The sequence below is a fragment of the Achroia grisella genome, unplaced genomic scaffold, assembly GCF_030625045.1.
Source record: "Achroia grisella isolate CSIRO2021 unplaced genomic scaffold, CSIRO_AGI_Agris_v1 utg204, whole genome shotgun sequence".
In the NCBI taxonomy this organism is placed as follows: Eukaryota; Metazoa; Arthropoda; class Insecta; order Lepidoptera; family Pyralidae; genus Achroia; species Achroia grisella.
This window is the reverse complement of record NW_026712703.1, coordinates 4,200,571-4,223,417: the sequence shown is the minus strand read 5'-3', so window position 1 is coordinate 4,223,417 and position 22,847 is coordinate 4,200,571. Positions and strand designations below refer to the sequence as shown.

Below are 22,847 nucleotides of genomic sequence, written 5' to 3'. Positions count from 1 at the left end.
CCCTTGTTTTGCGATATTAAAATCGGTATTAAAAAATAGAGGTTGGTGATAGAAGGGTTAAAATTTAGAATTACATTTTTTTAATCCTACATTATAAAAAAATAATAATAAAAATTGTGCAAGAAATAAAAAAAATATCAAGGGTTGACAACCTTTAGAGATTATATAAAATTTCATAAAAAGCAGTCGAGCCGTTTCGGAGGAGTATGGTAACTAACATTACGACACGAGAATTTATGTCTATATATGTATTACTTTACCCTTAGTTACGCTGAGCCTAAGGTTATTAACATTAAGCTGAGAGTATATACACAACAACACCTAAATCTGTGTATACAGATTTAGGTGTTGTTGTTGTTTTAAAATTCGTCCAATTTGGGCAGGTGAGAGCATTGCCCATACTGCCTAGCAAAGAATATACTAGTTACACAGATTTAGATTTTTTTTTCTTCTTTTGGCAGATTTAGATTGTTCAATCACTCACTCACCTGCACAGAGCAGTTTCGTAAGATTTAATGTAATGTAGTATTAGTAATTAGTGTCTAAAGTCTTACTGCTTTGTGATTTCAAAAGTTTGATATTATTTTTTATATGGGAACAAAAATATTTGTTCTACCTTCAATTAATATCACAACAGTAATACTTTTTAATTTCAGCAATGGAATCTAATAATACGGATCAAAACGACGTTGAAAATCTTCCTTCCAATGTTGTAATAAAGTATCCTCTACTACCTTTTGAAAAGGAAATTTTTATTGATGTATTTGAAAAGGATGCTCTCCTCATATTAGCTAAGTGGGTTTTTTTTTATTCCTGTTGCAACATATGTATTATATTACACTATTATGTTTATAAATATATTTATAAATTTGCTTTTAGGGGAATAAGCTATAATAATATATTAGCAAATCTATTGTGGGTTTATAAAGACCCTGGAAATTTAGTGCTTGTAGTAAACAGTAGTGAACATGAAGAAAAGCATTTTATGGAAAAATTTGGGCTCACACCCTTACCTAATCTTGGACCAGAAAGGTAAAATTATGAAACAATTGTTATTCATTATGATTGAGTGTTGGTTTTCCTGATCTGTAATGGTATTCTGAAGCGACACCATAGACTTATAAAATTATGAACATAAATTATGGTCACTTTCTTTCTGATTGTTTTATGATAATTATAGTCATCTGTCTGTAGCAAATTTTATTCCAAGCTACTAGTTCAAAATGCTAGTGTTGTGTTAAAGTGTAAAAACCATCCATTCATCTATGTCGGTATTTCCCAATTAGTGGTATGTGTACCCCCATGGATATGTGAAGTTGCATCAAGGGGTATGTGCAGCTATCAGTAAAAACAAGAACAATTTCCAAAATATTATTTTATAATGATCATTATAGTAAAAGAACGAACCACAGAGCACTATGCCTGCCGTATCTCGACATTTGGCTGCCCCCGCCACCCGTTCCCGCTTTGTTTTGTTCCTGCAGGCTTTTTAGATATTGAAGAAATAATAAACATACACACACATTCACAAACTTTTGCATTTAAAATATTAGTGTGATTGCTACAATAAGGGGTACGCATGGTTTGAAGTCTTTTGAAGTGGTATGCACCAAAAACTAATTGGGAACCACTGATCTACCTTAATAAACATTCACAATTATATTAATAACAGAAAGTGGCTGTATTTTATTTCAGTCCTGTCCTGCCAATATCACTATATTGGTATGATGAATCATACTGTAGTATGATTTTAAAATTTTCAAATATATTTTAGTGTAAAGTTATATCATCCTGAAAACTATTTCTCCATTAATATTAAGAATGCATATTTCAGAGAAAAAAGTTACTTAGAGGGTGGAGTACATTTTGTGTCGACAAGAATTTTGGTTGTTGATTTATTAAAAAACAGAGTGCCCGTCTCTCATGTATCGGGTATTATTGTCCTGAGAGCTCATACTGTATTAGAATCATGCCAAGAAGCATTTGCTCTCAGATTATATAGACAAAATAATAAGGTACAGAACAAATTTTTATCTATGTGAGTTACCCAAAGTCTGACAATATTTATCTTATCTCTCTTTAACCACAGTTAATATATAATAAATATATATTAAATATGAAGGTTCAAGAGCAAATTTTTGAGACTTCAGAAATAATACATATCAGATAATGGGATTATGTTGTAATTAAAGTGTTATTATAAAATTAGAAATTTTGTGTAATAATCCTATCTAGAAACTCTAAACCAGTTACAACTACATTTTACTTAGACTTGTTTGTAATTTGTTTCATGGTTGATGTTGTATGTTTCTCAAACAATTATTTATTATTATTATATTTATAAAACACAGTTCTCTCCATACTATTGTATGGTAATAAGATATTTATATGACAGAAAGAGAATGATAGTTAATATATAATACACTTATATATAATACTATTATAATTACAAACAAACTGATTATAAGCTAATATGAAAGTACTGTACATCATCCTTAGATTTATACTGACAGATCAAAGAAAGTACCTAACAAAAATACAGGAACTTATGAGAAATATGTTAGTAAAAAAATAAGGAAAAGCATGCTATATCAATTCGGTTATCTGGAAAGCTTGTGGAATAAATTTATAAATGTGCTTTCTTGTTCCAGACAGGTTTTATCAAGGCATTTTCAAATTCTCCAATCAGCTTTACTTTTGGGTATCATCAAGTAGAGAAAGTTATGAGGGCTTTGTTTGTGACTGAATTGTTTTTATGGCCTAGGTAAATACAATATTGTATGTAACTATTTTAGTGTTACATTCTTTAAAATAATAAATCAAAATAAAACATAAATATTACTAATTTTAAGGTTTCATGGCACAATAATCAAATGCCTCAAGAGCAGACAGGCACAAGTTGTTGAACTGCATGTCAATCTAACTACCAATATGAGCAGCATACAAACATGTCTCCTTGATATTATGAACTACACTGTAAAGCAACTAAAATGCATCAATAGAACACTGGACATGAAGGTGGGTTATATATCACAGCATATTTTAAATGGAATAATAGCATTATATTTAATTAATGGTTGCAAGGAAAAATAAATTATTTTTATTATTACTACTATTATTACAAACTACTTATTATAAAATCTCATATATGTATACCAGAAATAACAATTTGTGTTTATTTATTTTAATTTTAAATATTTATAAATAAAACAAAATAAGTTTTAATTTTTTTTTGACTGACACATTAAATATTTCTAGGAAATTACTACAGAAAATTGTATTACAAAAAAGTTTCACAAAATACTTCAATCGCAGTTGGATTGTGTGTGGCATCAGCTAAGTACAAGAACAAAGGAATACATTCAAGATCTTAAAGTATTAAGAAGCATGATAATGTATGACTCTTTTTTTCTCTTTAGGCTTTAGGTAGAGACTAAGATGTAAATAAATATAACAGTGAGTAACAATAATAATGTTTTTGGTTTTAGCAATCTGATTCATGATGACTCAGTGTCATTTTATGCATTAGTGAGCAAATACAGGACTCCTGAGTATGCTAAAGTGAATTCCGGGTGGATTCTTCTAGATTCTGCAGAGCAATTGTTTCGGCTAGCCAAAGCAAGAGTGTACAATAATAAGAATGGTATTATTTTTATTTAAATAAAAATTTGCAATATATGTTTATTCATAATAACAAATAAATTATTAAGTTAAAATAGAATAGAATAGAATAGAAAATCATTTATTCAAATAAACTTAATTTAAGCACTTTTGAATAGTCATAACAATTTGTTTTTTATCTACCACTCGTTCGGAAAGTTGTCTCATCACAAGAAGAACGAGCAAATAAATTTGTGTGTTGCTCTTTTAAATAATCCTTGTAAGTTTACATTTACAAGTCGAAACGTGTGAATACAAACTACCAACAAGCACTAATTTTTTGGGTCAAATATAATCATGCAATAAGATTAAATCAGTCGTAGTGATAAGAGCAGACCAGTCCCTACAAGCAGCACTCGTTCACGAGTATGACGGATGAGCCAGCCATCACTGCGCTCGACCATATTTTAGGGAGCCCATTGACCCGGCCCACCACGCCGCCACATGTCTGGACATTTTAGTGAGCATGACTACTCATTCCACACGACCACGTCACAGCTACAAAAATTACTATATATATAGTAGTTACAGTATTTGCACTTTACATAAGGATGCATGCGGCAATCAATACAAAAGCCGCTACGCTATCATATATCAAGAAAGCAGTATGAAAATTAAAATTATAACGTTGTCCGCAAATAAACTTATTCTTGCTATATATTGCTATCATCTATAAATTCATCTATCTTATAATAGGCTTTTTTACATAACATTTGTTTAATATAAGATTTGAATTGCCTCTCTGTAAGATTTAGCGTAGACTCTGGCAGTTTATTATAGAATCTTACGCAATTACCATAAAATGAATTACTAACTTTGTGTAGACGGCATTTAGGTAAAATTAGCTTATTTTTATTGCGTAAGTTTCTACTTGTACAGTCTTTAAGTTTCTTGAAGCTATCTAAGTTTTTCCTTGTATACATAATATTTTCATAAATGTACTGTGAGGCAACGGTGAGGATATTTGATTGTTTAAAGCATTGACGTAATGACTCTCTAGAACCCATACCATAAATAGACCGTATGGCTCTCTTTTGTAAAATAAATATAGTATTTATATCGGCAGCTTTACCCCATAGCAGTATGCCATATGACATAATGCTATGGAAATAACTAAAATATACAAGTTTTGCCGTCGCCACGTCTGTTAATTGCCTTAAAAAGCAGTAAGATAAAAACGAGATTTGATGTAATATCTAATAACACGTTCTGAGAAAGTAAAAGTATATTAGGTACTTACATGAAGTGAATGCCTTATAAATATCTCTTAAATTTAATTATACATAATAATATATGTATGAAGATAAATACCCAATAAATACAAATAGACATATTCTTGATAATAATTGTTCGGGCATCAAACCACGGCCATAACACGGCCTACGGCCAAAGGCAGTATTTTAAACAACTATAACGTTAGGTATGTATGCTACATTAAAAGTATCTCATCAAATATTAATAAACTTTAAAACTGTGACCATTGCTTTTAGAATTTGATCCAGAATTTACTCCAAAATGGAAGTGTCTTAGTGACTTGCTGTTAGAAGAGATTCCAGAAGAGGTAAAAAAGAAAGAAGGTGGAAGCATCAATAATACCAAAATTTTAATACTCTGTCAAGACAATAGGACATGCTCTCAACTAAATCACTATTTAACTATGGACCCCACTAAGTATTTATTTTATATGGCCTTTAGAAGAGACTTAACCATCAATACAGTTGCAGCCAAATATAAGAAAATACAAAAATTACCTGCCAAAACAGATAAAGGTGAAAAAAGTATAAAAACAAATAGTAAGCAGAATGTTACAGATGACGTAAGGAAGTCTGAATTGGAAGAGAGTGAAGAAGAGTTTGATGCAGACGAATCAAAATCAAATTATGTTTTAACTCTTACACAAGTCACTTCTCAGAAGAAAGGGACAAAATGTTTATCTAATGAAACTGTATTTGAACCTATTTCTCAAGTAAGTGTGTATGTATTTTTTATTATCATATTCTTATAGTTCTTTTTGCAGTGATAAATAAGTTATATAATAAGAGATATTGTTTACAGGTATTTTATTTATTATTATACGTATATTCCATATGCATATTTTTTGCGTATGATAATTATATATTTTAAATAAGGTAGATGAATTGTGAAAGATGATATGCATAATGGAAGAGTAAGCTCAGATATAACCGCTGATAGTAATCAGTTGAAAGAGATATCATTCACCTACCTCAAATAACGGGATCAAGGCAAGGCAATGCTGATGATGATTTATGTGTGTTACCAGCATTATTATGTGTTTTCTGTAAGGCGAAAATTCTTCCATATAGTAACTTTAACTTGTAAGTTACATTTGATTATAAGAAATGAATTATTTTCAGATTGATAATTTAGACATAACTCAATTAGAAACTGAAAAACCAATTATATGCATCCAAACTTTCAAAGAAAATGGTAATGCTTTTTCATTGGAGCAGACACTAGAAACCTTACGGCCCGACTACATAATATTATATCACAATGATGTGGCTGCTGTAAGGCAAATCGAATTGTTTGAATCTAGAAAAAGATCTGATGAATTGGTTAGTAAAGTTTATTTCATAGTTTATGACAAAACTGTGGAAGAACAAGCTTATCTTACTTCGTTGAGAAGAGAAAAACAGGCATTCGAATTGTTGATCGAAACCAAAAGTGTAAGTTATTCATATTACGGCAATAAATTACGTCTACATTTAATACTATAATGAAACTAAAGTAAATATAATTACATACTTTTAGATAATGGTGGTGCCATCATATCAAGACGGAAAGACCGAAGAATTTTTTAATCTGAATGTAGAAGATGAAAATGATACTGTAGATACTAGAAAAGCAGGTAAATACGAAAAAACAATAAAGTCTTACGAAAAAACATATAAAAACTCGTATCACTTATTTTAGTAAAAAATATTTTAAAATCTATATAGGTGGCCAAGTTGTGAAAGAAAAACCTCTAGTAATCGTTGATATGAGGGAGTTCCGTTCGGATCTACCAGCATTACTTCATAAAAAAGGAATCAACATAGAACCTGTCACTATTGTGGTATGTTACTGTATTAAAAACAATTTTATAAAGCCTGATTTGTGAGTTATTCATCTTTTATATTTTGAATTAATGTTTTCTAAATTATATTATGCAAAACCCATATACCTTCTGAAAACCTAAAAGAAATACCATTGCGTGGTTTTAGTATTGATTTTTCATGTGGATGATAATAGAACCCCGTTAGCGTAGGCGTCCACCCGCCTACATTAAAGGTTTACTGGAGGACGATGAGATGAGTATGAGCTCAGATCATTTAGCCCATCGTGGTAAATTAACCATGAATTTGGTTTTTAGCATTAGTGCCCATCATTATCTATCTATCGTATCTTTTCAGATTGGTGACTATATTCTCACACCGGATATTTGTGTCGAAAGAAAGTCTATATCAGATTTAATTGGGTCTCTAAATTCTGGACGCCTGTACACACAATGCACACAGATGTGTCGAAATTATAGTAGACCGATACTACTCATAGAATTTGATCAGAATAAACCTTTTAACCTACAAGTTAGTATAATAAAGCGTATTGCAGAAATGTTACTTTTCTTTCTCGTTTACATTTTACTTAACATTTAATATTCATTTGTATGTTTATTTAGGGCCATTTTGTAGTCTCAAGTGATCTCTCAGGAGCTGATATCCAACAAAAACTACAGCTTCTCACAATACATTTTCCAAGATTGAAACTAGTATGGTCACCAAGTCCATATGCCACAGCTGAACTGTTTTTGGAACTCAAGGTAACTTCCTATCCATAGACCTTTATTAATCTTCATTTATTTATACATAAATCTTTATTATTTTAAGCAATTATGTAAAGGAGTAAAAACTCCCGGATAAACCGTGTTGTAAGCCTCTAGGCAGATTACTACACTAACTGAAACTAGGGATTGTTAACAATATACATAAATGAAAAAGTATAAACTTAAGAATTAGTACGTATTAGGAAGCCGTACTTGGGAATTGTTTATATTTTTTTTCATTTTCCAAGTATGGCATTTATATGTACACTTAAGCTACTCAATTTACCTCTTTAGCTACATATAAGAAACAACGCGACTTCCGTTGTTTCCGTTCCATTCCGACGTTGATTGTCGAGATGTATCAGAAAAATTACCGTAGGTGTGCCGTCAGCTTTATTGACTTTCAAGTCAAGTCACATAAAATAAAGTTTTCTATATTGGTAACATTTTTATTAAATAAAAGAACAGTTAAATCATTACAGCAAGGCAGAAATAATCCTAATAGTGCAGATGCCTTAGCACTCAGTGGTGATAATACGGCAGACGATATGAACTACGAGCGATATAATATAGTGGTTCATGACTTTGTACAAAAATTACCGGGGGTCACATCGAAAAATATATCAAGAATAATGAATAAAGGATTATCACTAGACCATTTAATAACGTTAAACCAAGTAAGTATCCACGATGATAAAAAATAACTAACGCATATAGAAATAAACTGCTAATTTGCTATTTAATAACTAGCTGTTCCCGCGATTTCGTCCGTGTGGAATTTTACTTTATTTTTCTAAAATAAAAGTAGTCTATATTACTCTTTATTACATCAACTACCTGCTAAAAAAGTCCCGTCAAAATTGGTCCAGCCATTTCAGAGATTATCGATTATCGATTACCGGAATAAACAGAGCGACAAACACGCAGACAAAAAATATTATTTTGGTATATGTATCGCTTATATGTATATTCATATGGATGTAGTAAAAAAACGGTTATTTCAATATTACAAACAGACACTACAATTTTATTTATATGTATAGAGTATAGATAACATTGAATAAAACTAATAATTAAATGATTAGAATAGATAGTTATATGTACTAAAAGCTGATATTACATTTATAAACCTGCACTAATGTAAACGGTCGACTTGTTATTTGCCGAGTATAATGTATTTAAATATAGTTTACTTAAAATTGAACTTTTTTATAGGATGAGCTAGAAAAAATAATTGAAAACAAAAATGAGGCAGAAACTTTATATTCTATATTACATGTTAAAACTACCCCAGCTGATGTAAATAAAGAAGAAAAACCATTTGGAAGGAAGAAATTTGGGGGGAAGAATATTTTTTACAATAAAAAGACATAGGTACAATTTCCAAACTTAATTTATTTATACAGTAGGAGATTACAAATATGAAATTCAGTGGTCAATCACTATAATATATTATTTATTACAATACTTGTGACTTTATTTAAATCATCTGAGAACATGCTGAACAATGCAAACTAACGCCAAGGACCTAAAATAATTGAAAGATCCATTTCATTAATAAATTAAGGTAACCATTAAAGTATATGTAGTCTTAATACATTATTTTCATAAACTATAAATACTTTGCAGATGTATAATGAGAATTCATCAGTCAATTAAACATTTACTTGTGACCAAAATATGGCATTAAATTTACAAATCAATTTTACAACCTATTACTTAGAAGTCTAGGAATTAATAAATAATAATAAATATACAAATCAATTACTCTACTTAAATATAATGAGAAATAATTACTTGCCATCATGTAATTAATGTATTTTTCATAAAGGTACGCAATAACCAACCAATGAGTAGTGTCATGGAGAGTATGAACATTATATAGATGGAAGTGTTCAAACAAGGTCACTCACGAATTTGGTGTTTTTTGTCTGTTAGAGGAACATAGATTACACTCATTAATTTCTTCACGGTTGTAGTACCATCGGCTGCTTTGTCAACCTTTGAACAAATTTTAGGACGTGTTATTACCATTTCTTGTATCCAGCAGTGTCACTTAAGAATAATAAAAAAAGAATAATCTGTGTACCACAAAGCTCATCCTACTGGGTATCCACCCACCACACTTACACTACCACAAAGCCCATTCAAGCTCTGTGGTAGTGAAAGTGGTTACTATATACAAAATAATGTATGTACCAAATAAATTATTTTGTATATGGTTATAGTAACAAACAACACTACCTGTATACCATAGTACAGAACACGTTAATATGATCTATCTGTGTATCAAATCTTATTTTAATTTGTCCAGTAGTTTTTGCGTCAGTAAAAACTTCCATCCTTATAAACTTTCTCCTTTATAAGATGTGTATGATGATAATTTCACAACTAATATATTACACTTTAATTAAAATGTTATGACCTTCAAATAAAGCCTAGGAGTAAATGTCATATGTTAAGGGGGTCAAGACAATGTGCCATTCTGTCACAAAGGATGGTAGGGCTCTAAATTCCGTAACGTCGGATTTCTAATTCTAATATTTCTAAGTGTTAAAATACTATATGTTATTTTATAAATACAAAATAAAACTTGAAAATATATCCAACTTATCTACTGGTTAACTATGTATGTATTTCAAAATATGTGTCGTCACATTAGAGAGGAATCTCACATACCAAAAGTAACTAAAAGTGACAAGGATGGGGGGAGGGGTAAAAACTCGAAATTCCAAATACGTAATTTGTGAATAGCCCCATACAAGGTGGGAAGTATTATGTATTTACCTGTGTAAGATGCTGTTCACCACCCTCAGGACCAACAGGCACAATAAGGCGTCCACCTGGTTTGAGCTGCTCTATTAACTACACCAATAAAACACATTTTGATTAATTGTCTAACAAAAATAATTGTAACTTAAATCTGAAAGGACCACTTTCATGATATCATGTTTTTAGTACCATCTAATACAAAAAATATATTATATATTAGTATTATTTTTCTATGATTTTAGGGTATAAAACTGAAAAGAATAAGCAAGCATAACAAGTACCATGATAGTCACTTGATTTGCCAGTGCTATATTTATCTGAAATGATTAATGCTCCTTACATGAAATGAATAAAGTAGTGGAACTTGCCATTCTTGGGCTTAATAAATCTTTTATCTGCTTGTATAACATGGAGACTCAAAATTTAGTTCGATAATCAAATGAAAGGGGTTTTTATATGAAACTGAGTATTATTTATATATATACATTTTAATCTAAATTTATTTTGGGATTTTTGTTTTTATATTAAAAATAAAATATAATATCATTTGATCCAACAGACAAAGCCATTAATTTTTTTCTTTATATAGCTACCCAGTATAGATTATTTATATTCTTTTTTATTATATATATATATATAAATACAAAAACTGTCTCCTACAACTTACCATTTGAGGTAAGTTGGGAGCAGCAGCTCCAACATGAATTGCATTGAAAGGTGCTTCAGATGGATAGCCTTGTCTTCCATCACCAACTAAAATAACAAAAGTTATTTATAAAAACATCTAAGAACAATGTTTTATATGGTTCTAGTAAAACAAACTTAATGTTTAGTGGTTAAATTACCAATTAATTTTACTCTTTCTGAGGTAAGCAGGTGTGAATTATCATTTTTAATATTTTTTGTTGCTAAATTAACAAGTTCTGGTATGTGTTCAATGCCCACCACTCGTCCTGTTTCTCCCAGCATAAAAGCCATACATGCTGTCAGGTAGCCACTCCCTGATCCTACATCTAACGCTTTTTCACCAGGAACCAATTGATCCTTTAATTTCTCTAATGCATGAGCATGCTGAAAAAATTATAACATTTAATATTGAAACATTAAAATAGTAGCATTAATGATTTGACCCATACAACAATTATGCAATAAAGACATTAATTATTAACAAGTTTGGCTATTATTATATTGAAATTATTTGATATAGATGAACATGTTATTCCCACACTAACCATATGAGGTGCACTAATAGTAGCAGAGTATCCAATAGATTGAGGTGAATCATGGTATGGAGCATATGGACAGTAATTTTTGCGATCAACTGCTGTCATTGCATTAGATACGGCATCTGATTTTATAATGCCATTTGCTGCAATTATAAGCATATAAGAACATATAATATCATAAATCAAAGATAATATCAATATTAATTACAATTAGATTCACTAATGTTTATTGTGATAATAGTTTATAAGCTATATAAAATGTTATAGATGAAAATGATTATCACATGCAATTCATAAGTACCTCAGACCCTTGATTTTAAACAAGAATGTAGTAAGCAGAATTACCCTATTCAGTTAACAAAAAAATATATTAAGAATAACTCAAAACTGAATATTTATATTTTGTTATTAATGTTATTTATTTTTCATTACAATTCATAAAAATAAAATTATTCTATATCTATACGATTTGCAAGATCCAGAATCATACCTCGAAGATTCCAAATCATATCTGCATTATTTGCCCCATGACTTCTCCAAGCCATATTGAATGGATGGAATAATTATTGGGCACAAAAGGTAGCTCTAATATAAAATTAATGGCATGGAAATTTTAATCAATTTTCATTTTAATTTTGTGTTGTCCCTGTTTTCAAAAAAATTAAATTGACATTTTTAAAAAATTTTTACTTTCTAATATCCATTGTCACTACTTGTCACCTCTCCACTGACTTAAACTCACGTCTTCAAATGCCAATATGAGATATGTCAGTCAGACAGAGCACAGTCCACACCATGGACATATAGAGTGATCATATTTGAAATTTTCCTTGTTTATGTACTGTTTGTATAATTTTATTCTATTGTTTTGCCAATTGTAAAATTTATGAAGTATTTTTCTTAATTCTTCTAGTAGTTTTATTGTGTACTAGTTACCTATTGTCATTGTAACATTAATAGTTAGGATGGTTTGCGACGGCCCAGACCCCCCAGACAACAATCCGCACGATCTAACTCCACCTCGTAGACAAGACTTGATGATGGTTACAAATCATACAGAGGACAGCGACGAGGAACAAAACGAATATTTTGGGTACGAACCTTTACCCCAAGGGCCTGAAACAGTGCATTCAGACCACGATAGCGACGAAGAAACAGAGGTAATAATTCATCCATTTTGCTAGAAATTGATTTAACACTTTAATGTTGAAATTATCAGTTTCAAATGACCTGAATTTGTTTTTAGTTCGGTTTTATTCCACCACTATTATCACTTCCAGTAAGGTACCATTATGTAGAACCCACCCTACTTAATCTAGTCTTCATGGTGTTAAAAGGAATAAACTTTTAAACGTAATTACGAATTCGGTGGTAAGTAAAAAAGTAAACTAATCTAAGTTGTATCTATTTACATGCCAAATTTACTCCAAAGGATTTATGCAATTATTAGTAACAAACATTATAATGTATGCAATTGTTAGACACAGGTACCTACATGTTTATAAATGAGGCTATATCATGCCAGGATTTGAAGAGTATTATTAGTATTAAAATATTGAAAGAATTGAATTGTTTTTGCAGAATAATGAAGAGACACAGGTAGTAAATAATAGCAATATTCCTCCAATAGAAAGTATGGACACAGCAATTACCAGAGAGGTGTGGAATACACCACATCCAGCTGATTCTATACAGATGGATACAGAACGTGCCCAACAGGTATTTAACTACTTTAACTATTTTCATAATTAATGGACATACAAAAACTACAATTATTGTACAAAAATTTTATTTTTCCATTATCCTTTGAGATACTATTTTTTGTTGCTATAAGACATATATTTATGATCTAGATTACTATACACTACTACTATTATTGGTCTACCATACTCCATAGCTTTTAAATGAATGAAGTTAAGAATCCGCTCAAGATTCTTAACTTCATTCATTTAAAAGCTTCTGAAGCTTCTGAAAGTCAAATAAATGTAGACAATTTACTATAATAAGACTCTTTATAGTTTGTTAAATTATAACATACTTTATATCATAATAGGAATTGCTACATATAATGCACCTAGTTTAATAATGTTCTGTAAACAGGGGCGGATCATGTGTAACCTAATTGTGAGGATCTACTTAGTGGCTAACCTAATTATATTACCCTATTAAAAAATATACAGGAACCAAAAACAAGGGATGGGGAATTCCCCGTTACGTTCGATAGACATGCACATTGCACATTTGATTGATCTCAGTGTTGCCAACCTTATGATAGGTATTTCAATATTTATTTAAATATATCACGTATTGTTCTCAATAAGGGCTGAGGGCTGATTATATTCATGAATCCTGGGCTACAGCCCAAGAAGCCTTTAGGTTGATCCACCCCTGTCTGCAAATGTAATATAATATTACTGAATACAAAAACCATATAAACAAGAGACTTCATCTCTTGTATAGATACAGAACACCCCACTTTCTCACCGGTATGATTGTTCCATTTTGACCGATCCATATGTATATACTAAAATATATGGTGTTGTGAAATAAATAAAATTAAATATTTGATGTTCCTAATAAAATTTCAGGTAATGTCTGCAATGGCAAATTTTGCATTGCCACAGACGTCAATACCTGACTGGGCCAAAAGTATAACAGAAGAACAATGGAAGCAAACACTAAATGATAGGATAGAAATACTGAAAAGTAACAGATAAAAATATCAAATTTAAAGACTAATATTTTTTAAGTATAACATTAAGCAAACATATTGAAATTGTATTACAGATATATGTAATATGTGTATATAATGCTAAAATTATAATAGATCTCTAATAAATGTTTGTTAAATATTATTTATTCCCTAATAATTTTTATACCATATTATTTTTTTTACAAGTGTCTTTGCAAAGACATTGTTTTTCTTGATTACTAACTAGCTGCCCGCCCTGGCTTCGCATGGGACTGTACATGTGTTATATTTGCATCTTCAATCACTATACCTATATATTTCTGAAAACTGTATTAAAATCCGTTGAGTAGTTTAAAAGATCTAAGTGAACAAACAGTGGGAGAGACTTAGTTTTATACTATGTAAAGGTATAACGATATATTAATCAATATCAATATATTTTTACGTCATCAACCGTAATGTCCAAAATAATATTATGATAACTAATTATAAAGTTAGAAGGAAATTTATAACCGTACAGACCTATATACACATGTACATACCGATTAATGCTTCCGGTAAAACCGGTAATTGCTGAATCCAATTTGTTTCATACTCGTAATTACATCGACTTACTATGAAAATCTGGGTTTCCGAAACAATCTACGACCCACAACTGAGATTATTAAACAAAATCACATTGCTGCTGACGCAGTAGCAATGCCTAGTAACATAAAAATTTTCTTCGCTTTCACAGCACTATTTATATTTCTAAATATTATTTATATTGTCAAAAAAATGCTATTTTATTAAGTAGGTTTAGAACATTAGGAATTTTATATAATCACAGAAAGTTTGAAAAAGCCTTACTGTACTGACATTTATGAGAATTATCTGACCATGATAACGAGGTCAAGGCGCGTCGGGTTTATCGACTGTTTTATTAGTTTGAAACAACATATTTTTATTGTGTATACATTTATTTATTCTTATTTATTCTTATGATATAAATCATAAGAATTTGGAATACGTTGAATAACGGTAATAGACCAACATCAGAATGACGTAATTATATTCGTCTAAGTTATTTTTATGTGTAACTTGAATGGTAAATAATCGTAACAGCGTACCAGATAGTAAGTACAAGAACAGTGTCCTCTGTAATGGAAACTCACACGCATACACCTCATACGTTCCTCATACATAGCCATATGAATGTAAGCTTCCGTACTCTGTTCCGTTCCGTATATGACAACCGAAACACAGCTTACCATAAAATCTGCTTCAATACAAAAATATGTTACGCAAGCTACCTTTGTAAGTAAGCAAACATACGACTTTGTACAATGTGTACCTCGGAAAGTAGATACCATATTACCTTAGGTGAATTTACCTGTTGCTATTATCTATCAGTGACCCTGTTACCATCTTATAATATGGAATAATTTTGTATAAATTAAACAAATGTCTGATGATTAAGAAAATAAACACGAAGTGTATTATGGTAACTGCGCTGCTATCAAAGAATACAAATGTATTTTTTTTTATGCAATTAATTATTGCTTACAAGCTAGCCATTGTAATTACATGTTCTATATTTTGTGATTTTACACACTAGGATCAAATATTATTGCACTCAATGTAATAAGTTTAGTCTTTTCATTTCTAATAAACACATAAAACGGTGAGTCCGCATAGAACATTTCTGCAGATCGTGTCGTCACTGCGCTGGTTGCAGCCACTACTTCGGTGCCAAATTCTAGAAAATAAAATATGTATTATGATATGACAACCCTGAGCACCTAGTTCTACTTAGCGCTTTATAGAATAATTTGAGGTAAATATTTTAGAATATAGTGTATGGTTATCACCTCACCACTGTATCGTCATATATGAAGTGATGAGGTGTCTACTTAATTTATTTGTTTCTCGTACAGAAGTAATAATTGAACTAGATTATTAGGTATATTTGACAGGTACGCGTTACTAATAATACATGTAGTATTATTAGTAACGCGTACCTACATTAACGTGCAGTCTGACTGACTGGACTGACTTTGCACTGGAGTTAAATCTAAGTTATGTGGAGGCTTAAACAAATGGAGGGTGCCGAGTATTTACAGAAATATTACAAATGTAGGCATAATAATAATAGAATTGTATATAATGAGATTTTATTGCGTCGAAAACGATTTCATGGTCATAATTGCTATTTTGTCATAACCATGTTGAATAGCCACAAATGACCCACTTTTGCAATGGTTGTTTTCGTTGTGTGACATCTATAACATTTTTACGTTATTACCTACGTGATACCCGTGATACCACTCATGCATTGCTGTTCCAGAGGACTACGATAACACGCCACCTAACTTGTCCCTTGTCACTCCTTTGTTCACTCTGAAACCGAAACTCAGCTTACAAAGCGGAGACGGCTGATATAGACTAGAGTGAGATTCTCACGCAGGATGCAGGCGTTTTACAGACCACCTCGTATGGTGATAGAAAAACAAGAGAAAGATAAAGGTATTAAAATAATTTCATAACTCACCATTGACAGTCATCTTCACTTCATGTATCACAGAGTCAACATGCACTGCAGGATTAACCAGCTCATTTATTAGCTCATTTAATCCTCTTGCTTCCAAATCTCCTGTATTTATCCTCGAAATCAATTCCGTCTCTGTCTGATTAATCATATTATTACCGTCTATCATTAGTGCAAAGTTTGCTTCACTGGGGTTAAACATGGTGTTCACACCCAGAGCTTTCAAAGGGACTTCTAGTTTAACATTGCTCCGAAGTTCCATTTTAGGAAATCTTATCACACATGTTTTGCTTGTCATACGATTTATTAGACTTTCAATTTTTAGGTAATCTAATTTATTTAACAGATCAAATATATTCAGACGTCTTGGTATCCGTGGTTTAAGAACATACATTTTGGTCACACTATCGTTGTAAGGAAATGCTACCATGTGTAGTTCTAAAATGAAAATGTATAGATAATAATTTATTACAGGTTATTAGGTACAGAGATAATGTCAGACAAAATCTAATTGAAATTTCTACACACGATTCTGTTTGGTATCTAATAGAAATTAGGCTCACATTATCAAGTTCAGATTCGATGGTACGTGCCGACGACGCCATTCCATTAAAATCCCGTCTTCTTTGGAAATACGCCAGTCAAATGGCATCGTCGACACCCGTCAGAAATTGGACATAAAGTCAGAAATTGAATGTGAGCCCTTCGGTCGGTCTACAGTTTATGTATGACAAACACACGATTTTAACACAGCCGACCTAACACTGGATTAATCAATTACCAAATCGTATCGTGCGTAGGCAGACTGTTAAGCCGGAAACTTACGATCTTCCACAGAAAATATGTAATGAAAGTTTCCAAAGTTGGCCATAAGATCAGTCATAACTTCCTTAGTCGGCGTTTTGAAAGGTAATCTGTAACAGTAAATTTTCTTTTTTAGTATACCTATTATAAATACGAAAAATATACCTTACTCAATATATGTTTGTAGTACTTAAAATTTACTTACTTTTTAGTATATTCTGGTAGAAAAGGTTTTTCCCATTGTCCGCTAAAATAGAGAGCGCTGAGCAATACCACTTTCGTTGATTCAGGAAGTGGTTGTTGTAGGAAATCTTCTATCTTATTTTTAGTGTGCTCTTTCACCCATCTAAAAATTGTAACAAACAGTTATTTTCAGTGATAACTAGCTTCGTCTCCTATTGTCCGCATGACCTGGGGGTATTGGTTGACCAGCACGCGCATAGCACTTTCTATAGGATTGCTCTACAGTTGCAGAGAAGCGCCACTTACTCAAAAATAAGGGACGAGCCTGGAGAACTAGCCGAATAAGTATCAGAAAATAATGGGAAGTAAGAGGTAGTGAAGTACTTCTATTAAAAGGGTATGTCGCTGTAGAAGGCGGAGTAAAAAGAAAGTGAGATCTTCTGCCATTAGGCACCCAAAAAGGGGTAGAAACTCAAACAAATCTAATTCCGGGCCCATATTTTCTAGCAGTTTCTGTATTCTAACATTACCCTATCAATTTTTCTTAATCCTCAATAACTATATGTATAATTAAAAGACTTTGGTAGCATAATTTATATTAAGCTACACAGATAGATTGTAATGTATTCATAAAAACGAGGGAGGTGTAACATATATTCAATGTAGGTACCTACTTATTTATTGTGCGTCCTTACTAGGAATGTCTACTTAATAACATTCTTAGTAGTCAGGTAATAAGTACGTAGGTACCTATCAAGGTGTTTGTTAAGTTACTTTATAGTTTAAAACTAGTGTTTTATTAAAGAAGAGCTAAACAGCCATAATATAACATAATTAGCTAAAAATGTCATTGTCACTGAGGTCTACAATATACACAAACAGTTAATTACTCACTCGTTAATCACCTGTCTAGCCTTGACTCCGTCGCCGAACTCTGTACCAAGTGCCTCGCCATGGTACACCATTTCCAAATAATTCCGGAAAACTTCGCGCAGGTGTGTATCTTTGTCCACAAATATCGCGTTTGCATACATCGTCTTGGATGATGTATTCGTACTGAGAGCTTGCAGAAGTTCCCCGAATTCTTCATGGTTCTTACGATTTGTTAACATATCTACATGAGAATGATTGATTTCCTCATATTATTTGGTGTAGCAGTTCCACACAGCTGGGCCCGAACAGAATCAGTTATTTCTTAAATCCATAAAATCGTTTCTGAATACTTAGTTTATGCTAACCTGATGTATGTACACCATTTCATATTTCTACACCCAAAAATATGGGCTGGTGTAAATTTATTAATTAATATTAACTTTTAGATCTAAATAACAAAGCTCATAATTTCACATGAACGAGGGGTAGAATTAAACACGTCTCCTGATTGACTTGACCAGTTCTTATAATATACTTATTGGTTATATTTATGTTAAGACTTGGTTAATAGTAAAAAATATAATTAAGTACGTAATTACTTAATTCTATTTTTTTTCAACCATTTTCTCGTAACCTTTCAAACATACAGACAGGTAAAAATTCGAAAAGTACCTAATTATGTGTAGGCTAACAATATTATTATTTCTAGTATTATACAGCATATAGAATTACTCAAAATACTCACCACGTGAAAATCCTAAAATGTCTGCCATTTCATCGTAAGTTTTACCAACGCTACCGAGAAGAGTCATTGCCAAGACGCCTGTCAAAAATTCATTCTTATTTATTCGGTAAATATTTTAATAAAGAAAAATACATACAAATAACTAATTTGTATTTATTAGTCTTTATGAATATTATACTCATAATTATTTTATTATTGGTATATAATCCATTCGACAAGTAGGTACCTACCTAATGTAAAATTTCAGAAGCATTAAGTATATGTATAACTAAGTTAAGTATATATGTAGGTAAGTTAACTTACTTGCGATACTCGTTGGTGATATAGCTATATTCAAATTATACTCGTTTTTCTTCATAATCTCAATCATTAATTTGTATCCAAAACTATTTAAAGATTGTGCAAGTGAATCATCTTGAATTGATTCCATTGTTGTTGTTCTTGTAAACATAAAAAAAAATATCATGTGTCTAATTTAATGAGTGACTAAATCTCTGCTATTTAATGTATCATAGAGAGATACGGTCGAGTAAGTTTGTTTTAGATCTCTTAACAGTCAAAAGATTGATTTGATCGATTTTCTTCAACTCTGGTAATTGCGAACACTAATTACAAACTAAATTATTACGGTACGCGGGGAGATGTGGAATTAGTGTCTACATTACTAGATGTTCGGTCGAGATTCACATGGTCCCCTAGATACGAATGTTATGGCTAACTGACCTAATATTATGTTCATCCTATCATCCGTTAGTGGTGGCTTATCAGCGTATTAACATACGAGTGTGCACCATTGTATTATCACCCTTTACAAAATAAAATACGGTGGGTACACGCGAATTTACACTCATCCCACAACATCCACAATTAACAATGCTATCTACTCATCTAGCTACTCTATCTAGAATTATAGTGATGTGATGTAAATACAGATTAAGTAGGTATAGATTAGTTTTAATTGTCTTTATATTCGATAATATACCTAATGCGTAAAATTCGTTAATAATACATAATTGTAAACTGTATCGTAAATGTATGTATTCGGATTAGTTACACACATCCACCACAAGTGATAAGACTACTACTAAAGAAAGAAACGACTTCAAAATTAACCGATAAGAAGTAACTCGGAAAACCCTTTCGTTTAAAATAAGTACCTGTAATAAAAACTGATTCAAAGTCAAGAAAAAACCGCTTATTCTTAGAAAACTGCTACTGCGTTCTCGCGTCTCCGGTCCGAATTGCAGTGGAGACCCCCATGACAGAGTATACCAACTAATAAATATATAATAATACGAAATAATACTATGAATTGAGAACCTTTTTGAATTAGTTGCATTATTGATATAAAATGCATTAACAGTTCATGACGCGTTTCTATATTTTGTTCTATCTCTGTACAAGTACAAGTACTTAAAAATTCAAAATAAAAAAAAGTATATTGAAAAAGTAGTTACCGGAAGTCGTCACTTGTTTCTTGACCAAATAAAGGGCACCCTATCATAAGTATAACTCCAACACATTTCCAGTCCATGGCTGTTTGTCTGAAATTCCGAGTGTATTCATAGATTACTGATATACAATTGTATTATCAATTCGAAAGTGAGTTTGTTTGTTACACTTTCACGGCTTAAATTCGGAATAGGTATCTATAGTTTTGTGACCAAAAAGGGTCGAAGAAACAAGTTGAAACCTAAAGAGAACCAATATTTGTAATAAAAATAGTATGGAACAAAACGAAGGTAAAAAAGGAATAAAAATAATCATTAGTTTTTGTCTTATGTTAGTTCCGTGGCGAAAATATTACCGCGTAAGCGTAAATTCATGAGCAGGTAAATACATATAGAACCGTATTTTGAAATGAGCAATTGTTTTTATTTTCGCAGATTTAAATAGCTAGTATTAAATGAAAGCTTTTATACCTGAATTCCTAAGACAGAGACTATATTAAACACAATCTCTTAGGACGATATTATCTTCTTTGTAGTAAAATTAAACAAGAGTTTTAAAATGCGTAACTTTAGTACAACAAAACAGAATGTTTCTCTTAGAACACTTTGAGATCAACTGACAGACATGAGTGAGACGGGTTGTCGATTGTATCACTGAGACGAAGTACTGAATCAAAATCACACTTCACTACACTACACGGTCAAATATGTATTATATTTTGTATATAGATATTATACTTTATATACAATGTGTCTGTGGTATAATCGATCTACACAAGCACAGCATGTCCTCTTCGGCCATGGAATGAATAAATCAGTATGGCCATAACCTAACCTTGGGAAATAACAAAACTGAAACACCCGCTTTGTATGATATGCCTATTTATAACGGAACATATAAGTTTCTTTTGTCTCTGCAGGAAAATGCGAAATTACGTAATTAAAGAGGCTTATTGTGGTCATTAGAACCGTTACTATTATTATAAGCAGTTCATGAGGGTAAGACATATTTCAAAAGATTATTGTGGTAATGATGGTATTTACTATAACAACTCAATACGACCCAAACTGCCACCAACACTATAAGTAATTATAGAAAGGTAATAATGTCCCCAGTAAGGGGGAGTAAAGGGGATTGTTAGTAATATTGGTAATATAGCCTGATGACACCATTCCTAGCAATGTACCATATCAGTTTGACCTCCATGCGGTTCCCTCCGGAAATCATCATTACAAATTCCTGGTGAATTTATCACGATGGGTAAACTGACCTGATCTCATGTTCATCTTAAACTCCTTTATTGCCATCGTGAACCGTTAGCACAGCCAGGAGCACTATGATCACCATTATCATTATTAAAAAATACTGTCCTCATTTCATAGCAATACGTATTTCTGTAAATTGTTGCTATTAGCATACGAAAATCAATAGTAATTTGTATTACAGTTCAGTAATAATTAATCGTAATGTATAGTAACTTAACTATTGTTTTCTTAATTTGTAATTGTATATAGGTATTAAAATAGAGAGGTTATTATCGGCGATTCATCGTACACGTCGTAACACATTCCGCGAGTATTGGTTTGTTATCGGCATTTCCGGAGGCTGATTCAAAAATAAAAAAATTTAGTGTCGGTTATATCCAAAGACACAGCATTTGTTATGTAAGAAATGTGGTAAGTGGTAAACTACTAGGCCAGAAACCACTTCAATTTATTGTATTTGTAAAAAATCTAGGTATTTATTAAAACGAGTTTCATTTCCATTCTTCCCGGTTGTATTTTTTTCTTTAATATTGTTTATATGCCTATAGAGTAAAAATGCCATTCAGGTCTAAATCAATGAAAAAAAGTTTAATTTAATGTAATTTCTATATATATATATTACCTATACATTTAACGGGGTACTTGATGGTAAGTGGTAATTGGTACCTACATACATGAACAGCAATACGGACATGAAATCAGTATATTACGCACGTGATACTACAAGCATAATATTGTGTTACTATTTCCGGATGACTAACGTTATATTATTGTGCCCTTACCCCCTACTTTTACTCTATTCAATAGAATCATGTCAAGCTGACT

At 31.4% G+C, this 22,847-nt stretch overlaps 4 protein-coding genes across 6 annotated transcripts; 2 read left to right on the top strand and 2 right to left on the bottom strand.

The window, feature by feature from the left end:
• The first annotated feature begins 338 nt into the window (after nucleotides 1–338).
• On the top strand, nucleotides 339–8,950 carry LOC131842086 (DNA repair endonuclease XPF). Of its 3 annotated transcripts, none has more exons than XM_059190578.1 (16): nucleotides 339–383; nucleotides 657–795; nucleotides 880–1,032; nucleotides 1,835–2,015; nucleotides 2,652–2,764; nucleotides 2,853–3,018; nucleotides 3,259–3,395; nucleotides 3,489–3,643; nucleotides 5,151–5,626; nucleotides 6,036–6,347; nucleotides 6,433–6,529; nucleotides 6,621–6,736; nucleotides 7,074–7,247; nucleotides 7,340–7,480; nucleotides 7,966–8,160; nucleotides 8,699–8,950. In XM_059190578.1, exons 2-16 carry the CDS (start codon nucleotides 659–661, stop codon nucleotides 8,855–8,857), a joined length of 2,712 nt encoding a protein of 903 aa, XP_059046561.1. In that variant the 5' UTR covers nucleotides 339–383; nucleotides 657–658; the 3' UTR covers nucleotides 8,858–8,950. The 3 variants fall into 3 exon arrangements, with proteins under 3 accessions (XP_059046561.1, XP_059046562.1, XP_059046563.1); XM_059190579.1 differs by lacking the exon at nucleotides 339–383 and adding an exon at nucleotides 501–517; XM_059190580.1 differs by lacking the exons at nucleotides 339–383; nucleotides 8,699–8,950 and having other exon boundaries at nucleotides 534–795; nucleotides 7,952–8,085.
• Nucleotides 8,895–12,205, bottom strand: LOC131842087 (protein-L-isoaspartate(D-aspartate) O-methyltransferase). Its single transcript, XM_059190581.1, has 7 exons — nucleotides 11,972–12,205; nucleotides 11,488–11,624; nucleotides 11,101–11,326; nucleotides 10,923–11,008; nucleotides 10,271–10,348; nucleotides 9,397–9,484; nucleotides 8,895–9,011 (listed from the first exon to the last, which is right to left on the bottom strand). The coding sequence occupies exons 1-7, from the start codon at nucleotides 12,024–12,026 to the stop codon at nucleotides 8,998–9,000; spliced, it is 684 nt and encodes a 227-aa protein (XP_059046564.1). The 5' UTR covers nucleotides 12,027–12,205; the 3' UTR covers nucleotides 8,895–8,997.
• An 80-nt stretch (nucleotides 12,206–12,285) lies between these two features.
• LOC131842088 (male-enhanced antigen 1) lies at nucleotides 12,286–14,320 on the top strand. The gene is made up of 4 exons (XM_059190583.1): nucleotides 12,286–12,641; nucleotides 13,063–13,200; nucleotides 14,070–14,210; nucleotides 14,241–14,320. The coding sequence occupies exons 1-3, from the start codon at nucleotides 12,447–12,449 to the stop codon at nucleotides 14,196–14,198; spliced, it is 462 nt and encodes a 153-aa protein (XP_059046566.1). The 5' UTR covers nucleotides 12,286–12,446; the 3' UTR covers nucleotides 14,199–14,210; nucleotides 14,241–14,320.
• A 1,378-nt stretch (nucleotides 14,321–15,698) lies between these two features.
• LOC131842085 (serine protease inhibitor 28Dc-like) lies at nucleotides 15,699–21,478 on the bottom strand. Its single transcript, XM_059190577.1, has 9 exons — nucleotides 21,228–21,478; nucleotides 20,763–20,849; nucleotides 19,609–19,745; nucleotides 19,306–19,383; nucleotides 18,582–18,801; nucleotides 17,710–17,850; nucleotides 17,526–17,614; nucleotides 16,704–17,138; nucleotides 15,699–15,911 (listed from the first exon to the last, which is right to left on the bottom strand). Exons 2-9 carry the CDS (start codon nucleotides 20,837–20,839, stop codon nucleotides 15,760–15,762), a joined length of 1,329 nt encoding a protein of 442 aa, XP_059046560.1. The 5' UTR covers nucleotides 20,840–20,849; nucleotides 21,228–21,478; the 3' UTR covers nucleotides 15,699–15,759.
• Between the last annotated feature and the right edge of the window lie 1,369 nt (nucleotides 21,479–22,847).

Coding starts and splice junctions, on each gene's coding strand:
- LOC131842086 (XM_059190578.1), top strand. CDS start 659: ATGGAATCTAATAATACGGATCAAAACGACGTTGAAAATCTTCCTTCC. Junction 1,033..1,834: donor CCTAATCTTGGACCAGAAAG/GTAAAATTATGA, acceptor TGCATATTTCAG/AGAAAAAAGTTACTTAGAGG. Junction 3,019..3,258: donor ATAGAACACTGGACATGAAG/GTGGGTTATATA, acceptor AAATATTTCTAG/GAAATTACTACAGAAAATTG.
- LOC131842087 (XM_059190581.1), bottom strand. CDS start 12,026: ATGGCTTGGAGAAGTCATGGGGCAAATAATGCAGATATGATTTGGAAT. Junction 11,625..11,971: donor TATGATTTGGAATCTTCGAG/GTATGATTCTGG, acceptor TTATAATTGCAG/CAAATGGCATTATAAAATCA. Junction 11,327..11,487: donor CTATTAGTGCACCTCATATG/GTTAGTGTGGGA, acceptor TAATTTTTTCAG/CATGCTCATGCATTAGAGAA.
- LOC131842088 (XM_059190583.1), top strand. CDS start 12,447: ATGGTTTGCGACGGCCCAGACCCCCCAGACAACAATCCGCACGATCTA. Junction 12,642..13,062: donor ATAGCGACGAAGAAACAGAG/GTAATAATTCAT, acceptor TTGTTTTTGCAG/AATAATGAAGAGACACAGGT. Junction 13,201..14,069: donor ATACAGAACGTGCCCAACAG/GTATTTAACTAC, acceptor ATAAAATTTCAG/GTAATGTCTGCAATGGCAAA.
- LOC131842085 (XM_059190577.1), bottom strand. CDS start 20,839: ATGGACTGGAAATGTGTTGGAGTTATACTTATGATAGGGTGCCCTTTA. Junction 17,851..18,581: donor GCTAGACAGGTGATTAACGA/GTGAGTAATTAA, acceptor TACAATTTTTAG/ATGGGTGAAAGAGCACACTA. Junction 15,912..16,703: donor AGTGAAGATGACTGTCAATG/GTGAGTTATGAA, acceptor TTTATTTTCTAG/AATTTGGCACCGAAGTAGTG.